The sequence below is a fragment of the Paramisgurnus dabryanus genome, chromosome 18 (genome assembly GCF_030506205.2).
Source record: "Paramisgurnus dabryanus chromosome 18, PD_genome_1.1, whole genome shotgun sequence".
NCBI classification, from domain to species: domain Eukaryota; kingdom Metazoa; phylum Chordata; class Actinopteri; order Cypriniformes; family Cobitidae; genus Paramisgurnus; species Paramisgurnus dabryanus.
In genome coordinates, this window is record NC_133354.1 from 24656330 (window position 1) to 24677297 (window position 20968).

At 35.9% G+C, this 20968-nt stretch overlaps 2 protein-coding genes across 2 annotated transcripts; both read left to right on the forward strand.

Annotated features, from left to right (window-relative positions):
• aldh3a2b (aldehyde dehydrogenase 3 family, member A2b) lies at positions 1–8044 on the forward strand. The gene is made up of 11 exons (XM_065287440.1): positions 1–159; positions 1213–1375; positions 1468–1699; positions 3373–3458; positions 3746–3954; positions 4042–4159; positions 5609–5750; positions 5866–6032; positions 6119–6218; positions 6313–6551; positions 6901–8044. The coding sequence occupies exons 2-11, from the start codon at positions 1214–1216 to the stop codon at positions 6913–6915; spliced, it is 1470 nt and encodes a 489-aa protein (XP_065143512.1). The 5' UTR covers positions 1–159; position 1213; the 3' UTR covers positions 6916–8044.
• Positions 8045–9007: 963 nt separating this feature from the next.
• On the forward strand, positions 9008–20450 carry traf4b (tnf receptor-associated factor 4b). Its single transcript, XM_065287441.2, has 7 exons — positions 9008–9304; positions 13282–13333; positions 15225–15329; positions 15810–15971; positions 16975–17136; positions 18490–18645; positions 19548–20450. Exons 1-7 carry the CDS (start codon positions 9162–9164, stop codon positions 20202–20204), a joined length of 1437 nt encoding a protein of 478 aa, XP_065143513.1. The 5' UTR covers positions 9008–9161; the 3' UTR covers positions 20205–20450.
• The last annotated feature ends 518 nt before the right edge of the window (positions 20451–20968 follow it).

Below are 20968 nucleotides of genomic sequence, written 5' to 3' on the forward strand. Positions count from 1 at the left end.
CCCCCATCCACAACACTCCGCCCCATATGACTGCGTAGTCTACTGTTAACGGAACAATAGTGTTTTATGTTTCTTTCATGTATCTTTGAGCCTATATGAGCTGAAGCTCCACAGATATATTCACATACGGTGACCGGCGTGGACAGAGTGTAAAATAAGGTAATGTAGCTACTAATTTAAAAGTCGCCATTCTGTAGCGTATTTATCGGTTTCCTAGTGTATCGTTTCCTTGTGTTAGGCTGCGTCGTGTGCAAATGTTATGGAAAGAACCTGCATTTGATCTAATTTCGTCTCTTGTGATTTCAGCATGTTATACAGTTGTTATTACAATTGCGTAGGCATCGTTAAATATTTTAAATCTTATTCGCTGGTCATATGCGAGACGTTTTCGCGAATCTCATTTTATTATGCAATCTTGTATCTGCATATTTGTATTGTTTCGTTGTCCGCTAACTTATATGTTGCTAACTTCTAACCTACTGCACTGTGTGCATTACTGCCATTGTCACGTCACGTGACACCCTTAAAGGGTCAACACTAGATTTTTTTATCATGAATATTTGTATTATATTTAGTGGTAAAAATAAATAATTGACAATTTGTTAAAAACAACCTGTGTCGTAACGTCTGTAGGGAACAGAGTTTTAGGTCACGAGCTTTGATCAATGTCTCATATTTATTTGTAAGAATAATAACGTTACTTTCAGCAGTTCTGGAGTGATCTGTATGTTTGGATTTTGACATAATTCTTTCAATCTGAATTACATTTCAAACATAATACACAATAAAAAATATTGCATTTATTCTTTACATTTATGCTCTTGGTTTTCACTTTTATCCAGTGCATTCAAGGAAAACACTTTAAAGCAATATGTACTGATATACGTGTATTTTATCAGCACAACCTATGATCTTTGTGCTGCCAATGCATGTTTTCATTTGTCATTGTGTTCTTGTAGCTCAACCAGTAGAGCATTGTTTTACCAATGCAAAAGTCATGGGTTTGATTAAAAAAAAAACGCACATATTGATTAATGTATACATTTGAAGGCACTGTATAATGCAAGTGTCTCATATGTCATTTACTTAATAAAGGCTTATATATGTCAAGCCACCTGTCTTACATAATACTATATGCATTCATTGGGTAAAGTAAACCTAAATGTGACAGAAGTATAGCCAGAGTGAAATAAATACCTTCCTGTTTCACAGTATGTCTCGAGAGCAGAAAGCAGTGGAGCGTGCCAGAAAGGCTTTCCTCACAGGCCGGACCAAATCATTGGACTACCGCATTACCCAATTAAAAAACCTGCTGCGCTTCGTTAATGAAAGACAAAAGGAAATCGCAGAGGGTCTCAAAAAGGATCTCAGTAAGGTAGGTACTGGCCCATCCATCCACTTGTGTATAGTCCAGAATTTAACCCTATATGGCAAAAACGATTCATTGTTGTATATGTCTGATTCCAGAGTGAGTTTGGGACGCCTTTATATGAGACCCTTGGTATAGAGAGTGAGATTAACCAGGCCGTCAGCAAGCTGAAAGATTGGGCAGCTCCTCGACCCGTGACCAAAAACCTTCTGACCATCACCGATCAGGTCTACATCCAGCCTGAACCTTTGGGGGTAGTGTTGGTCATCGGAGCCTGGAATTACCCTTGGGCTGTGACCATTCAGCCCCTTATAGGAGCTATAGCAGCAGGTAACTGAGGTGTATGGAGGATCTGTGTAAAGTTTTTGCAAAATGCATTGAGGCCTACTTGATACGAGAATTTATTTGATTTTTGTGGGAATAAATTGCATACTTAATTCAAATATATATGCAGTCATCTGACTAGACTTTATTTTATATTAAAGATTGCTTTATTTATTTATACTTTGCACTTTCGTATTAAAGTGAACAGGGAATTTCAAAACATATTTCTCTTGTGTTTTCATAGCTTAGCCATGAACTTCAATCACATTATTTAAATGTATATTTCTGTGTACTTTAACCTGCCCTTTGATACTGCCAAGTGCTAACAAACCAAAGTACAATTTCTGTAAAAACCCTTAGTCACTATCAAACACTTAGTAATACTTATGGGGTCAAGTTAAGGAAATTGTGCAATTGACAGGCTACAGTTTAGGATGGTGCCTAAATAGCAGTTTCATACTTCTGCCATGTTTTAATTGATCTTTAAAGAACTGGCAGATCACGTCACAATGAGCTTAATCCATCTTTCTGTTATCTTTAAGAATGTTATTTCGCTCTGTACTAACTAAAAGGTCAAGTTTTGCTGAAATATTGACAGCTACGTGGTGTCCACAAGGTGTTTGGACATAAATGTGTGTTGGCAGTGTGTGAACACAACCACCCTACAAAGAAAAAAATCCACCTACTCATTTTTGAATCCCCATTAAACCAAAGTAGTCTCATTAGATATGTTGTTTTGATTCTCTTATCAATGTGATGATCAAAGCCCCGCCCATGGCTGCTGAATGACAGTCCTGCATTACCATAGTTTCCGCTCTCAGCGAGTTGTATGCTGTCTGCCATATCTCAATCGTAAGATACTGTCTAATGGTGCGTTCACACCAGATGCATTAAGCATTAAGCGTGAGTGATTTACATGATAAGTCAATGCAAAGACACGATAGACATCCTGCAGCATGATTCGTGCAAATGAGGCGTTTCACACAAATGATGTGGAGCGAATTAAGTGTTTTGGTCACTTGAAGTGCGTAACGCGAGTTAACCAATCAGGAGCTTGCTCTAGTAGTGACGCGATTACGACATATACACATATTGAGACTACAAGCTAGCTAAAGGCGGAAAATTTACCATGCTCGCGTCTGAATTTCATACGTGAATTATGCTAATTTTAAACGGGAATGAAGCAAATTTCTTGAATGAAGCTAGTTAACTCAAAATTTTCAAACATCCAAATGCACGCGATTTGTTCACTTCATTCGCGGCTGGTTAGCATTCACAGGAATTAGATCTATTTTAACTAAAAGCACTCAATGTCTCTTGGTAAGGGAGTGAGGAGCAGTAGCTCGTTTTCATTTAAAGGTACCTACCTTTAAGAAAAACAGGAGGTTTTTGCTCCCATTTAAATAATGACATTTTGGAAATGCTATAATAAATGATCCGTGGGAAAACTTCACAGAGAGATTCTGGGCACACCTGAGACTAAAATGACATCTTGTAAAAATTGACATAATAGGGTCCCTTTAAACATCTTTTAAACATTTGTTCAAACTCCAAGCTACATAATGATGGTGTAACCTGGGGTTTGAATAAATGTTTACCTGTAAAGATATTAAAGATGAACAATGATTGGATAATTACATTACATATCATATTACAATAAACACTGTGATGTTTAACAGGTAATGCAGCTGTGATCAAGCCATCTGAAGTCAGTGCACACACTGCCAAAGTAATGGAGGATCTCTTACCTCTCTACCTGGACAAAGTAAGATCCTCCTCTCACAATTTTCAGAAAAGTAATTCGTAAATTAATCAAATGCTCATATTTTTCCATTGATTTGGTGGATATAAACTACAGTCAATAGCCATTTTGAGTGGCAAGATGGCGCCAAATACCTATAGTAGTTTACATGATATGAATACAGAAAGTTTCAAGAGAGACATGAAAGTACAGTAGTAGCAGTGTTCAAATGCAAAGTTTAGCGGTCATAAGAAATTATGTGACAAACCAATCAGAAATAAGCATTCTCAACTGCATTCTAACAATCTCAGGAGCTGTACCCTGTTGTCACCGGTGGGGTGACGGAGACCCAGGAGCTGCTGAGACAGCGTTTTGATCATATCTTCTACACTGGTAATGGTACAGTGGCTAAAATCATCATGGAGGCTGCAGCTAAACACTTAACCCCTGTCACGCTGGAGCTGGGTGGAAAGAGCCCGTGCTACATTGACAAAAACTGTGATCTCGCTGTTGCCTGCCGGTCAGTTTATTCAAAGCTCTAAAGCTCTTTTTACTTCAGTGTTATAACTGAAGCTGAAACGCATTTTCTCTGTCACACATGTTTTAGACGTATTACATGGGGGAAGTATACAAACTGTGGTCAGACCTGCATTGCTCCAGATTTCATACTGTGTGAGCCCAGTATCCAAGACAAAGTCATTGAAGAGATCAAGAAGAATATAAAGGTATGTGTGTTTATTATTTACACTACTAGAGCAACTGCAGATGCAATGTGGCCTTATTAGTAAATGTGACCCTGCCTGTGAAAACCCAAAATACATTTTCTTTAGCACTTTTTTAGGTATGTCTAATGATTACTCGCAACTAATCGTTTGCAGTACAAAGGTTTGTGTAAGAAATAATTGATGATGGGCCGTTGAATTAAAATAAAATAATTCACACCCAAGGTGGTATAAGTTTACATAATATGTGTGGGTGTACTGTGTATAATAATTATGTATAAATACACACACACATGCATGTATATATTAATTTTTTTTCAATCAAACAGCAGTTGGTTCGTTTTGATTTAATCACAATAAAAACACAATAAAACATGATAACAATAATAAACGTGTTGACAAAAATGTTATAATGTTTTGAAACCAAACTTTTATTTACATGTTTATAATGCTGTCAAAAAATTAATAGTGATTAATTGCATACAAAATAAAAGTTTGTTTTGCATAATATTTGTGTGTGCACTATGTGTAATTATTTTGTATATATAAATATACACACATACATCTATGTTTTTATAAATATATATTTATCAATTTATACATTTAGAATATAAATTTTGGATTATATATAAATAAATGTTTTCTTAAATTATACATGTATGTGTGTATTTATATACACATAATAATTACACACAATACACACACAAATATATAATCAAACACAAACTTTTATTTTGTATTTGATTAATCGCGATTAAACTTTTTACAGCCCTATTATATATATATATATATATATATATATATATATATATATATATATATATATATATATATAAATAAACCAATTTATAAATTAATATAATAAAAAATATATAACAAAATTGTTTTTAGTAAATGTTGTTAAATTATTTAACAGAGTTAACTAATCAGACAATTTAATTACATTGTTATTAAGCTTGGATTTTCATTATAATATTTTCCCCATAAAAAATGCTTTTCAATTTAAGTCCATTTTGGATTTCATTTAATAAATTTGCTATTTAAAAATGACCTTCTTAGACAGCAGTCTGGTTATGTGATTGTTTGTTCAGTATTAAATTTGGTCACTTGTTGAAGTTAAGGTACACAGTGGTATGTTACGCTATGTTACTATGATACAGTATACTCAATCCTTAAAATGCAAAGTTAGCCACTTAAAATAAAAGCATCTGCCAAATCCATAAATGAAGATAAATTAGAAGCAAAACTTAAGCAACAGTTAAAACCAAAAATATCTGTGTAAACTTTGAATGCAGTGCCTTTATGTATGTTATCAGAAAGCCTGTAATCTTATCCATTTAGTATTACTGCACATAAACTTGAAATGAATAAAATATTTGAGTGATATCTCATCAATATAAAATGTTAAAAGATACCGTAACATAAGAGCTATTATACTTTTGTGATTTACAGGACTTCTATACCGAAAATCCCAAAGCATGCCAGGATTATGGACGCATCATCAATCAGCGCCACTTCAAGAGAGTGATGGCAATGCTGGAGGGCAGCACTATTGCTGTAGGGGGAGAAAATGATGAATCGGACTGCTACATTGGTATCATTACAGCTGCATTACTGTAAAATTACATGAAATAGTCATTATATTTGCTAGTCAATTCTGTATTCCCATTTATATCTGTGTATTGTGTCGAATCTTCTTTCCTTCATAGCTCCGACTATTTTAAGGGACGTGAAGCCGGATGCAAAGGTGATGCAGGATGAGATCTTTGGTCCTCTGTTGCCCATCATAACAGTGAGCGGTGCAGACGAAGCCATCAAATTCATGAACCAGAGAGAGAAGCCCCTCGTTATGTACGTCTTCTCACAAGACAAGAAGGTTAATGCTTGTTCACTTAATTCTAGACATATAAAATCACATTTCTTCGGTTAGACATACTTATATCTATTCCCTATACTTTTCAGCTGATTAATCGCATGATTGCAGAGACATCTAGTGGTGGAGTCTTGGCCAATGACTGTTTGATCCACTTCTCAGTCAGCACTTTGCCCTTCGGTGGAGTTGGTAGGTTTGTTTAAGTAGGATAATAATTCACAATGGCTAAAAGATACACCAGTGTCACGTTGACTGTAACTTAGCACTCTGGCTCCCTCTACAGGTAACAGTGGGATGGGCAGCTACCACGGCCAGTTTAGTTTTGACCGGTTGAGTCACCTGCGTGGCTGTCTTATCAAACAGCTGAAGATGGAGGGAGTGAATAAGATGCGTTACCCACCACATACAGCAGAGAAGCTGGGCTGGGCACGCTTTTTGATTCTCAAACAGGTCGACTTTGGCAGCCTGGGCCGCTTAGCACTGCTGGCTCTGCTGGTGGTGTTTGTTGCAGTGATGTTACAGGTAAACAATCTGCTGTTAGTAACATAATCATACATCCTTATATAGCATTTAAGCTAAATGGGTTTTAAAAATTTAAATGCATTTAACATGTGCATGTATCAGCTGTTTCACATTGGTATTACAGTATATTTTATCTACTTATATTTGACCTATTTTTAAATATATGTCATCCTGCCTGTGAAAACCCAGCTAATTTCTTATAATTTGCATAAAATTATCTTACATAATGTAAAGAACATTTAGTGACAATATAACCTTGATATCTTTAATATTGACGGAGTAAGAATTTTTTTTATGTCCATTATTGCAACAGCTTTTCCTGTCTGACTCGTCTTGTTTTTCTTTACAGAGGTACACTGACTAAAATGTGAAATATTATGAAGAAAGTTCATCTTTACCCTGAAGACAGATGTTGGGTGAATGGGAATGTACAAGTGCTGCTTTTCTCTTTTGCCTTATATTGTCATGAGCCTGGAAACAGGCCACAAATCATTTCAACTGTTAAACATGATTTTATTTTTAAAAGTAATTTAAACTAATATAACATTTTATTGATTTTACGAGTAATGAATGGAACATTTGCAATATCTAAAGCACTTTAATCGGTGTTTATTTAAATATGCAGACCTTTGCTCTCCCATCCATCATGTTTGGGTTGTTTTTAAATGAAGGAAATGAAACGCTATCAGAATACAGTCGATTTTATGATGCTGTATTCTTGAGTAATAGAAACACTTTACTTAAACTCTATGATATTTTAAAAGATGTCCAGCATTTTGAAGAAATGCACATTTCAAACAGAAAAACAGCCAACGTTATACATTTCATGCTACCGTTTCTTTTGGCTGATATGTTATACCTCTTAGAGATGATGGTTATATGGTCCAGTATGTTTCATGATTAGAAAGTTTTTACTGAAATATAAAATACTAAATCATGAATGTTTAATGTTTCAGGTATAAGAAAGTAGACCAAAGATGTGTATGTAATATCCATACTAAACATGTGACCCTGGACTACAAAATCAGCCATAAGGGCACATTTTTTGAAATTGAGATCATATGAAAGCTTATATAACAAGATGTTTGGATTGTTATGATTGGAAAAAAATAAAAAATATTGGGAAAATCACCTTTAATGTTGTCCAAATGAAATCTTTAGCAACTGCATACACTCACAAAAATAAGGTTTTGGTATATTTACGGTAGCAAATTTACAAAATATCTTCTTATAACATGATCTTTACAATAATTTTGACATAAAAACTATAATTTTGACCCATACAATATATTGTTGGCTGTTGCTGTAAATATACCGTGGTTTTGTGGTCCAGTGTCACATATGTTTAGTATGGATAGCTTATAGAAAAACTATGTCTGACGGATTTCCATTAAACTTCTCATCTGTGTCTTATACTGTAGTAATACTACTGATACAAGAGTTGTATCACATACAGTGATTTTTAATAGCACAATAAACATTTTACACAGCTTTTAATTGTGGGGTTACTGCGTTCAATGTGAAGCTTTGGCAGCTCATTGCCTGTTTTTCATGCTTTTATGTTTCATTCTTGTTTATTTTGTAATCTGTGTCTTTGTTTACCTCCTACACAAATGTGTGACCAAATCACGTGTACTCTTCATGTATGCACAGTGTTTTTCTTTGACAAAAGCACACAAACGTAATATTTTCAGAGTTACTCATCACAAAACATCACAGGTGCCATGTGTTCCTCACACATCGTGTAAACAGTAAAACCACCTGAGGCATTATTCTGATAGATAAATGCAGTAAACTTATTACACTAAGTCTCTGCTATGTACTTAAACGTGCTGTGCATGCTGTGCACTTTACACAAGGAGACTAAGGTCAACATAACTATTCCTGCTGTGTGGAATGAGGAAGTCAAACTGGTTCTGCGGGATCGATCTTGTTTCGATGAAACTGTCTTAAATTTGCTGCATTCATGCAATTTACAGTAAAAACACTAAAATTAACTTTTTATGATACAGTAAGTCAAACCCACTCCGGTTGTCAGTGAAGATGTTAAATACATACTGGCTCTACAATTGTATATATTTTGTGAATCAAACTCACCTTAAGCAATGAATGAATACTCACCTGACCAGCTTTTCTTTCCTTTGAATTTTTTGAGCCATTAGGGAGGTGTTAAGGTATCAGATATCAACATAGTGATGACGCCATAAAATGATTGACACTGTAAGTAGGTAAGGGTTAAACCGCCTCAGAAGGTCTAATTTTATGATTCATTTAGCCATATGCATTTACATTTTAGTTTCACAAATATTGTGTAAATATTAAACCCGTATTGGTATATATTTACAGTTGCTTATGTTAAGCCCCGCCTCTCTCTTTCTCCAGTGGGCGGGGTTAACGTGGAAACAGACAGGTGGCTCGAGGAAACTGGATTTGCTACAGTTTACTGTAGACGGAAATATCGTGAAAGGTGCATTGTTTGACAAACGTTAAAAAAGACTTTGAATTGACTTTCAGTTGGGCAGCAATACGGAAAAGATCATTTCTATAGTTTTCATGTGATTGTTTTTTACAACACAATCACTCTCTGAAGAATATCCACAAGAAGACAAAATGCCAGGGTTAGATTTTAAGTTTCTGGAACGACCGAGGAGGAGGTTGTATTGTCCTTTGTGTAATAAACCGATGAGGGATCCTGTGCAGGTGTCTACATGCGGACACAGATTTTGTGACACCTGTCTGCAGGAATATCTCAGGTAAAGCTTTTTACTTCACATGCTAGAAAGGCAATATGTGGACTAACATTTGATTTGATGTATTTTTGGTGATGTAAAAGCATTTAAGCGCATTAAATGTTATTAGTTTTACCGTACGTGTAAGTACTTCAGTGCACCATAATTGCTATAAAAGCAAACGCACATTTTATTGCTACGACTACGAGTACAACATTATTGGTAGTAACAGGTTTTGAATTCATACTGTGTTATGTGAAGTGTGATCGAATATGACCTTAACAATTTTTTCAAAAAGTAAATATCCTAAAAATGGTTTTGTTTATGAAAATTTTTTATAGGGCACTCGTAAATTGTATTAATTTTAATTACTCAGTATTAATATAAATTAATATAAAAAATAATATCAGTTGTTGTACTAGCTAAATATTTTCCTGACATAAAAGTGCATATGCACATCTTATCCATTATGTCCATAAATGTTTTTTTTTTTTTAAAGTAAATGTATGTTTTTTTTACACTGAAATGACCTTCAAAAACTACCTGAATTCACCCTTCTTAAAAAAAAAACGTTACATACAATTTCATAAAATGAATAAAATATCTGGTCAAAAAACGTTTATTATTCTTAAAGCAAGTTTAAGCCACTTGGCAGTTTCCCAGAGACAGGGCTTAAGTTTAGTCCAAGACTAAATGCATGTTTGAGTCTTAACTGAAAACAGCTTGCACTTATATATTTAAAACTATATCAGTGCCATTGTTTTGTCTTAATGCACAACAACAGTAATGTTTTTTTATGTTTAAAAAAAAACTACTCAAATGTTGTGATGTAGCTTTAAGGCCTAGTCCTGGTTTAAATCTAAACCCTATCTGGGTATTTACAACTACCACCATCACATGGCAGCTAGTGGATTACAACAAAACAGACTTTATATCTGATAGATCTGATAGCCTATAAAAATATAAAAAGTTAGTAATTAAGAATTTAAACACATGTTCATTATAAAAGACTTCATGTATTTTACTACTTGCTAAACATAAATAGTTTTTATTGTAGCCTATCTTCTTTTGTACACAGAATGTGAAAATACAAATATCACTTACACATAATTGCACCTTTGACAAAAGAAACACCAAACAGGCTGAACAGGATGTCAGAGATTTGAGTGTCACAAAAGAATCTGATAGGTTGTGCTTTTCTCTTCCTGCACTGTTAACCTAGATATTGTCTTATTGTACTTAAACAATGAAGTAAACATCACTTAATATTTTGAGTTTTGGATAAATAAATGTTGTAAGAAATACCCATAATCCTATGTGCCTTAATATTTTGATTATTTAAACTTTTTCGCAGAATAAGAACCGATAAGAATAATTACTTAAATATTTGTCAATAAAAGTTTATGCTATTATATTATTCATGTTGTTTTGTTGTACAGTAAATGCTAATTTTGTATAGTCACAGTTCAGGTGATCAGTTTTTACTTACATGAACCCTGTTCATCAGCACATTTTATTGTTGTTTTCTACAAAGTATTTAAAATGCATGTCACAAATGCAGTTTTGTGTCTGTTTATGTGGAGAATCAGTTCTGACTTAAGGTCAGTCATACATCTTGTGTAATAATACCATTACTAACATTAAAAGTAATATGGTAACACTTTACAATAAGGTTCATTAGTTAACATTAGTTAACTTGAACTAATAATGAACTGCAATAATGAACGTTAGTTCATGCACTGTGAACTAACATGAACAAACAATTAAAAGCTTTATTTCTATTGCTGTCACTAACATTAACAAAGATGAAAAATAATGTAACAAATGTATTGCTCATTGTTTGTTCATTAACTAATGTTTAATATGAACCTTATTGTAAAGTGTTTAAATTTAATTCATTGAACTAGTTAACTAAGTGGAGCCATTGGACAGAGCAATTAATATTACAAATTATTTCAAGTTAAATGTACTTCAAATAAAGTTTAATGAACTTGCAAAATTATTTTAGAATTACTAGAAATTTTCAGTTAAATGTAATTTGTTTTAGTTAAACAAAATTTAGGACAACTTCCTCCAATTTTTTAAATAAATTAAATTTTTCCAGGTTTACATGTGCATGCTTTATATTTTTAAACAAATAATTTAATATTTATTTTATTAATATACAGTACAGAATACACAAAATCTGCTTTATTATGGAAACATTTGTAATGTACTTTTATTTGTTATAATTAAGAAATCTACATTAAGCTACGTTAAAATAGCTGATCTGAATCGCATGCATAGACTGTTTATTCAGTAATAACTGGTGCCACAAACAATCGCATTCATTGTGCTTTGTTTTAGGATGTTATCCTTGTAGTGATTCAAGCGTTGTCCAATCACATTCTAACATGTGCTATTCAGTTACTAAACTAAATGTAACAGATGATAATTCGAAGTTACAGTATATCAGATCATTTAAGAGTTTATTAGTTGAACATCTTCTACCGTCTTATTACCTCAATGTGGATGAAACACAAATGCAACTATATCAGAGTTTTTTTACTGTATTAAGTATTTAGGTTCCCTTAGTCACAGATGTGCACGTGTGTCACGTGTATTGAAAAGATGAAAGATCTATTAATATTCTGGTTATGTGCTGGCCGTGCTGATTCTCTTTATTACATGTGCTGTGGGACGTCACCATCACAGATGGATGGTCCACTCACTTTCTCCCGAAGGCGCGCTGTGTCTGTATGTGGTGTGGGAGGTGATCCTGATATTTTCACACTGAAGTTCCTGTAAAGACAGTTGAGCAAATGCAAATTAATTTCTTCACATACATGTGTGAATGCTGCTTTTCGTTATGTACGGAGCGTAGACGTCACATGTGAAATCAATCAGTTTACAGTATGTTCAGAAACGTATGGTCCAAATAATTTGAACTCTGTTTCAGAATTCAAGATTTGTTCCTCTGTTTATAGATTTGCTTGTACACTTTAAAAAGATTTGTTGTTTCAACTTAAAAAAGTTCAAATTTTGAGTTAATTCAACTTAATTTTGAGTCAACTGAGATTGAATTAACTCAACATTTTAAGGCATCAGGAACACTTATTTTTTTAGTTGAAACACCAAATCTTTTTACAGTGTAAAACCTGTTGGAAAGCATCTTTTGCAGCGATTTTTGTGTGAGCATATCATTGAACACCCCTGACCACTTGGTGAGTTTCACGTCTTTGTAAACGAAAGTTTAATGCAAAAATATAATGACCCAAAAATATAATGAAACCGATACAGAATTTCTGTGCCGATGTTGATATTTATATATTGATATATTTTCTTTTACTCTCTCTGTTTCAAGTGCACAGCATTGTCCAATAGTGGGGAAAATGCTTTTATTTGCCAATACTGATTATATGCCGATATATTTGTGCATCCCTAAATGAAACATAATCAATATTGGCAGATAAAAGCATTTTTCCCAATTTTATTTTTATGAAAGTAGAGTTATCCTTTAAGATAGAAGAGGTTTGTCTACAGTCAGTATTAATTTGTCAAAGTATTTCCAAAGTATTTTTGGAAAATATGAGTTTTTAGTTGTTTTTTGAATATAGTGAGAGATGTGGCTGATCGGACTCCTATAGGAAGATCATTCCACCAGCAGGGAGTAGTAAAATGTAGTACAAGCACTAACTATTGTGCTTTAACTATGGTGTTTTATCATTGAATGACCCAAATTTCATACAGCAATGATTTCTGTGAAAGTGTTGTGAATCATTTGTGACCCTAACCAGCCATAAGTAGCACGGTTATGTAGCAAAAGCTAATATTACAATATGAGTCAAAATTATTGTTGTTTTTTAATTGTCATATCCTAATAAACCATACAATAAAAAGCGTGTTTATTCAGCTTTAATTATATACATATATAATGATAAAAAGACCCTTATTTTGTTCTCCAGGGTCACATTCATACTCTGTAATGCAACTCTCTGTTTTTCTCTGTTTAATGTCAACAGTGAAGGAGTGTTCAAGTGCCCTGAAGACCAGCTGCCACTGGATTATGCCAAAGTGAGTGCACTATTATTAAGCGCCAAATGAGAAGGACTGGAACGAGTTTCACTAAACCTCAGCTACTATTTCATGTCTTGTTTTAATGTGTTTGGTGTTGCACTGCATCGTATATGGTATGACATCACCCTTCTCACAAACTGTATGAAAACATGAAAAGTTCGAATGCAACAGCCACTAATCGTCACCTCCGTCAAAAAAAATGAGATAATAATATTGACCGAATGCTCATCAAATACTTTTGCTTCAAATCTGATTAATCCCGGCCTCGAGTCAATCAGAAATATCTGTTTGTCTGCCAAATTCTAAAGGAAGGAAAACTAGATGAACGATGACGCGCATACGTCAAGGTGCGCAAAATAGTTTTTTTGTCAGTTAAAGGAGCTTAACTGAATATATTAGGATATTGACCGAAATGAGCATTTTACCTTTATTCAGAAAGGAAAGTGAAAAGTGACTTTTTTAGAAATGGAGATTGCATGCATTTAGAGGGTTTTGCAGTGAAAGACAGTCAACTTTATTAAAGGAACACAAAGCAGCATTTTTATGTTAATAAATCATCTTCGTAAGTCGATATATGGTTTAATGACTCATTACCGGACGAATGAAGACTCTCTCACCCGCCCCTACCATCTGTAGGACGAATACCCCACTTGCAAGTTCGCTGTATCCGACCCGGTGTCCTCCAGTCTCGCAAAGTCTCAGATATCGCGAGAAGCAGGATCACTTTACGGCACACAACACAGAGGCAGGCGAGCGAAACACGGCTAGCGATTGTTGCAAATGGCAGAGCCGGGGAAGATGCAACGAAAACCCTTGACGGAAGATTCCAAGAAAAGAAAAAGAGCTTCAGACCTAATATATATTTTAGGTTGACCATACGTGCCATTTTTCCCTGGCCAGGATTTCGGGTCCGTCTTCCGGAAGTCATATTTGTCGACCGCATACGTCATAGAGGATTATTATGATTATTAATACAGAAAGGCAACAGTTACATTTTAAGGTAAGAATGAAACTACGATTGCATGTCTTATGTTTTTAACTGAATGGCGTATGTGCTCAACAAATACGCCTACCGGAAGATGCACCGAAATCCTGGCCAGGAAGAATGGCAGGTATATATATATATAGATAGATAGATAGATAGATAGATAGATAGATAGATAGATAGATAGATAGATAGATAGATAGATAGATGTAGAAGGATAATATTTGTCTAAAGTTATATTAGTAAGGTCTATAAGTTCATCTGGACGAATTATGTTTTCCCTTTGCTTGTCTTTATATATTTTTTATTTATTTATAATTATATTATTCTCATGCCCACTCTCCCAATAAAAACAGAACACGAAAGCAGTAGTTTGCCTCGTTCATATCGGTTGTTCATTGTAAAAATACTATTATGCATGACAACACATTAAAAAAAATCAGTTGGAAAGGAAATATTACTTACCTAACTTAACTTACATAACTGGATTGGAAATAAGCTGATAAACTGTTACTGGTTACGAGGAGGGAGGGACAACAGTTCGTTTTTACAACAGTGTGTTTGAAAGCATTTACAAAACACTAGGGGGAGCTCGTAGAGAAATAAAACTCAGACTTGCCTGGTTTCCCTTTAAACACGAACGAAATGACTTAAGTGACATTTGAGAAAAAAATAGTGAAAAAAAATTGCTCATCTACTGTACATGAAAACATGTCAGAGCTCTTCACATTCAGTATGGTCTACATTATAGTCATGCTGTCCTGCACAATAATCACAGATGACCCTCTCTCTCTCTGACTCTTTCACTTTGAACTACTTTTGTCACTATACCTTCACTAGGACAGTTATGTATGATAGCTTAAACCCCAGTGAACATTCATTAATGTGGATTTGTGATTACAGATTTTTCCAGATCTGGAGTTGGAACAGCAGATTCTTGCTCTGCCCATTCGCTGCATTCACAGTGAGGAGGGCTGCCGATGGGCCGCACAGAACAAACTGCTCCAGGTAAAAACAAACACATACAGTACAGTATGTTCATCTTTATGGAGAGGTGTGGATGACCAAAACCAAATCTATCACAAAACCAATACTTAGAAAAACATAGCTGAAAGAAAGCTTTTTTTCTAAAGGAAAAGTAGCCAAAATAGTCAGGATCCTCATAATAATGTCCACTAATAATGCAATGCGCAAAACAAAAAAAGATCATATATGTTGTTACTTGGTTTTAATAAGTAGTTATTGACACAAGTTATAATATATTACAGTATTTATGTCGCTTGAAAAATGTGTGGACATTAACTCAAACGCAAATTTATATTGTACTCAAAACCCAGACAGTGTCTCCACACTGGGGCAGTCCCCTTTATAAAGGGACCATTTTTACTGACTTTGTACAAAGGAAAATTACCTATATCCGTGTGATCTGTCTTTTCTGAAGGATCTCACTCTCTTACTCTAACACTGGGTGTATCTCGCCCCTATCAGGCTCATCTGTCCGTGTGTGAGTTTAACGTGGTGCCGTGTCCGAACCGCTGCCCGATGAAGCTGCTGAGGCGAGAGCTGCCCGATCACCTGCAGCACGACTGCGTTAAGAGAAAACTGCACTGCGATCACTGCGGTGACCAATTCACCGGTGATGCATATGAGGTCAGACAATCCTGTTTCTTAAATTTCATTTAGTTCATGTTTCTTCTGCTGTTGTGAGTGTTTTGGATGCTTTTAAAATATGCTTTATAGATGCTCAACCCTAATTTTTATTATTCTGGGGTCACTAAGTGGTCAAAATAATTCAAAAACACTTGTGCATTGGTCATCATTATCCATTGATGGGATTGGGCGAGTGTCCTGAGGCACCAACCAATATAGGGGTCCAGACTGCAACCAAGTTTTTGAGACAGCGCATGTGCAAATGTGGAATTTCTTCTAGTTGTTTTTTCATGTTAAAAGACGAGTAGATCGCAAGCCCATAAGTGTGCAGTGGTGGATTTAGGAAATGCATGGGCAAGATGGGCAGCTGCCAAGGGTGGCATATTGCAGGGAGGGCTATATGGGGCAACAAATTACCTGCAACAAATCAATTACAACCTAACTATAGTGATTGAAAAATAACTGTAGCTGCCAACATATTGAATCTCTATGGCTAATTTAAAAGACATCTATATTTTGCTGATATGTTGTAGGCTACATTGCATTAAAATATAGGGGGGCACTTCAAATGTCTTCACCTTAGGGCATTAGTGTCTTAATCCGGGCCTGACAAGTACGACTAGTTACCATTAAAACACAAATTCATAGTTTTTAAAGTACAAGCGTACAAAAATGTTCGCCCTCTGGAGGTGATCAATGAGCATAACACACATTACTGTACATTCAATTTGATGTTTTTATAAGCTCCATTATATCTGGCTTTTTGTCTGCTGTTCATTTATCCTTCACCTTTCTCTTTTGATCTTAAGTGCAATGAACCTGTATGAAATATTTTTCTATCAAATGCCTACTACCATTTTTTGGATCTCTATTGTAAAGCGACCTTGGGTTTGTAAAAAAGGCACTATATAAACTGAACTTATTTTTATTATTAAAATCATTATTATTGGTTTTTATCTATATATTTATGGATATTTTATAACACCTATCTGTCCTCAAACAGAATCACCAGGATGATTGTCCGGAGGAAAGCATCTATTGTGAAAATAAATGTGGTGCTCGTATGGTGCGCAGACTGTTGACCCAACACTGTGCGTCTGAGTGCCCGAAACGCAAGCTGCCCTGCAGATACTGCAGAAAGGAGTTTCTCTATGACACCATTCAGGTTAGACGAGACAATTTTTTTTCAGTGTTTCCTTGGATTGAACCCACAACCTGCCGTTGCAAGCACCATACTGTACTATCAGTCGAGCTACAGAAACACAAATAATTTTTTGACAGCTTTTGTGGAACTGTTAAAGAATTGTAAACATGGGGGTTTGGGTTGGTTTAAAGGTGCATTGTGTAACTTTTAGAAGGATATCTAACAAAAATGTAATATAATATACATCACTATATTATCAGTTGTGTATAAAGACCTTACATTAAAGGGATAGTTCGGCCAAAAACGATATTAAACCCATGATTTACTCACCCCCAAGCTGTCCGAGTTGCATATGTCCATCATTGTTTAGACAAACACATTTTCGGATATTTTAGAAAATGTTTTAGATCTTTCAGTTGATTAAATGTAATGTTACGGGGTCCAGCCATAGACCTTCAAGTCTAAAAAAAGTGCGTCCATCCTTCACAAATTAAATCCAAACGGCTCCAGGATGATAAACAAAGGTCTTCTGAGTGTAATCCGCGCGGTGTTGTTGTAGAAATATCCATATTTAAAACTTTATTAACGAAAATAAATACCTTCCGGTAGCACCGCCATCTTAGTCGCATCCGCATTCAGGATGAGAGCTTACGCAGCCTACGGAGGCTACTCTGCTGCTGCTCTGTGCCCCCGCCCTCCGAATTTGTCATACGTCACTAAGAAAAGTGCGTACACTATGCTAATACTCTCTCCTGAATACAGAGGAGTCTAAGATGGCGGCGCTACCAGAAGGTATTTATTTTCATTAATAAAGTTTTAAATATGGATATTTCTACAACAACACCGCGCGGATTACCCTCAGAAGACCTTTGTTTATCATCCTGGAGCCGTTTGGATTTAATTTGTGAAGGATGGATGCACTTTTTTTAGACTTGAAGGTCTATGGCTGGACCCCGTAACATTACATTTAATCAACTGAAAGATCTAAAACATTTTATAAAATATCCAAAAATGTGTTTGTATGAACAATGATGGACATATGCAACTCGGACAGCTTGGGGGTGAGTAAATCATGGGTTTAATATCGTTTTTGGCCGAACTATCCTTTTAAGAACTGTATTGTTTTTATTACCTTAGAAAGACCTGTTTTTATCTACATACATACACCATGGTTCCCCTTACATAGAAGTCGCCGTGATGTTTCTACAGTAGCCGTAAGCTGACAAATTGCTCTACAGAGTGTGTTTTATCACTACGTTGTCTCAGACAATGACATGTTTGTCCTGTGGCGGCTACTGTACAATCTTGCAATTTGCGATCTCACACGTACATAGAACTAAAATCTACACACTGCACCTTTAATATAATTCACAGAATCATCAGCAACAGTGTCCACGGTTCCCAGCGCAGTGCCCGAACAGGTGCGGCACACCCGGACTCACCCGAGAGAACATCACCACTCATATAAAGGAAGGCTGCAACACTGTTATGGTCCTCTGTCCATTTAAAGAGGCTGGCTGCAAACACAGGGTATGATGATCTTCACTGAGTCATGTTTAATCCATACTGTGGTAAATACTATGAAATATCTTTAATCTGTCAGATGTATGGTAGCCCTAACAAGTATTTACAAATGGCATTCACACCAGACGCGAATGAATCAAATGAATCACATTATTCACGTTTAGTTGGACACTTGACTTCGCTTTATTCACGTGTAAAATGTGTGACGTTTGCGCATAAAATTCGAGTCATTTGCACGTGAAATACAGATGTGAATACGCTCATGTTGACGGCTTTGGCTAGCTCTTAGTTTCAATATGTATATATAGCTCAAAATGAGTAAAAGAGCGTTTTTTAGAACTCACCAGATTGTCCGAACTCCTGGCTCACTTTTTTCCAAGCAAGATACTTTTTCTCCTGCTTCTATAAAAGTACGAAGATGTGTCGTACAGCGTCCGGTGTCCACATACTGTGAAGATGATTTTGTCCTCCATTGTTGTTTTGTATTTTTGCCTAAGTTCACTATGTCATCATCACGTCACTACTAGAGCAAGCTTCTGATTGGTTAGCACAGAGCGAATATCCGCCAATGTCCATTTTTTTTAACTTAAGCGATTTGTGCGAGTCTATTGCGTCTTTGCATTGCCGTAACATGTAAATCAATTGCGTATAACGCTTTATTCATGCCTGGTGTGAACGCATCATTACACTGCATGAATGTCATTGAATTCGATTTTACACTTTCTTTCTTTCTTGCGTTGTTATCTGTATTGTATATGTTTTGGATTAAGTATATAATATATGTATATTACAGTAGAACATATTATAAAAACTATACCCTTGATATCTTTAATATTGACTGAGAAAGGTCATCAAATTAATGTGAAATCAGTGATTGAAATCTAGTGTTGTCTCTGTTGTACTCGCAGTGCTTAAAAAATGCAGTGGGGCGGCACCTTGAGGAGGCCACAAACGCCCATCTTTCTCTCCTGTGTGGTCTGGTGAACCGTCAGAGACTGGAGCTCAGGGAACTCCGGCGTGGAGTGGAGGAACTCTCCGGAAACCGTAATGGAACCCTGCTCTGGAAGATCACAGATTACGCGCTACGACTGCAGGAGGCCAAGAGCAGGACCGATGGGAGTCTGGAGTTGTTTAGCCCCGCCTTCTATTCCCATAACTACGGTTACCGTCTGCAACTGTCCGCCTTTCTCAATGGGAACGGCAGCGGGGAGGGCACACACCTGTCCATCTACATTCGAGTTTTACCAGGAGAGTATGACGGCCTGCTAGAGTGGCCCTTCCCGTACCGCGTCACCTTCTCGCTCCTGGATCAGAGCGACCCGGCGCTCAGCAAACCTCAGCACATCACAGAGTCCTTCAGCCCGGATCCTAACTGGAAAAACTTTCAGAGGCCTCGACCCGGAGCTATGGGAAGTGTTCGTGCGGGCTGTCTGGATGACAGCATGCTGGGGTTCGGCTATCCTAAATTTATCTCCCATGAGGAGATGAGGAAAAGGAACTATATCAGAGATAACGCTGTATTCATTAAAGCCTTCATAGATGTGGTGCAGAAGATAATGAACTGAGGGGTTTGAAAAGGTAAAGGCGAATCTTCAATGGCTTTTTACGTTTTGATTGAAAAATGGGGATGAAAATGACTGCATAATTTTAATGTTTAATATGATCAGGCCTCTGCCACAGATGAAGGATAATTAATCACTGCTAATATGTCACAAAATTTGTGTATTTGCATTGTAATTGACACGTACAGTATCTTCTTTGTAACATTTTTGTTTTTAAAAAAGTAAACAATGAAACTTTTAAAAAAGGCTGCTGTGCTTTTGTTATGCATGCATTTTAATGCTGGAAATCTATGCAAATATTCGTATCTGTGCTTTTGACCCACTAAAGGATGTGTGACAAACCGTGAATCACAATTCCAAAAAAGCTCAGATGGGAGTGGTAATATCTGTGGGTTATTTACTAAAAAGGCGCAAAATAAATAACACAGGCGCAAAAGAAAAAAAATTTACTAAGAGCAGCGCAAATTAGTTCAGGGTCACAAATAACAGAGCTGATGCTCCTCAGGTGCGGGTGATCTAATAACGCCTGATGCGCTTGAGTTCAGCACCACGGACATCGGATGGCTGAAAATTTGGGGTGTGAAATCTCAGCTAACTGTTATGTGTCCTCTGCCTTGTACCACGCTCTCTATGATCTCTGTGATGCCTCTTCTATCAGCAACAATTGCAGCCATTTCAAGCGCAAAATTATTTAAAGAGCACCTATTTCATTGCTAAAAAACAACATTGTTTTGTGTATTTGGTATAATACAATGTGTTTGAGTGGT

Excerpts from the sequence above, each read along its gene's own strand:
- aldh3a2b (XM_065287440.1), top strand. The coding sequence starts at position 1,214 with ATGTCTCGAGAGCAGAAAGCAGTGGAGCGTGCCAGAAAGGCTTTCCTC. Across the intron at positions 3,955-4,041 it reads GATCTCGCTGTTGCCTGCCG|ACGTATTACATGGGGGAAGT; the intron begins GTCAGTTTATTC and ends CACATGTTTTAG. Across the intron at positions 6,033-6,118 it reads TCTTCTCACAAGACAAGAAG|CTGATTAATCGCATGATTGC; the intron begins GTTAATGCTTGT and ends TATACTTTTCAG.
- traf4b (XM_065287441.2), top strand. The coding sequence starts at position 9,162 with ATGCCAGGGTTAGATTTTAAGTTTCTGGAACGACCGAGGAGGAGGTTG. Across the intron at positions 17,137-18,489 it reads TTCTCTATGACACCATTCAG|AATCATCAGCAACAGTGTCC; the intron begins GTTAGACGAGAC and ends TATAATTCACAG. Across the intron at positions 18,646-19,547 it reads AGGCTGGCTGCAAACACAGG|TGCTTAAAAAATGCAGTGGG; the intron begins GTATGATGATCT and ends TTGTACTCGCAG.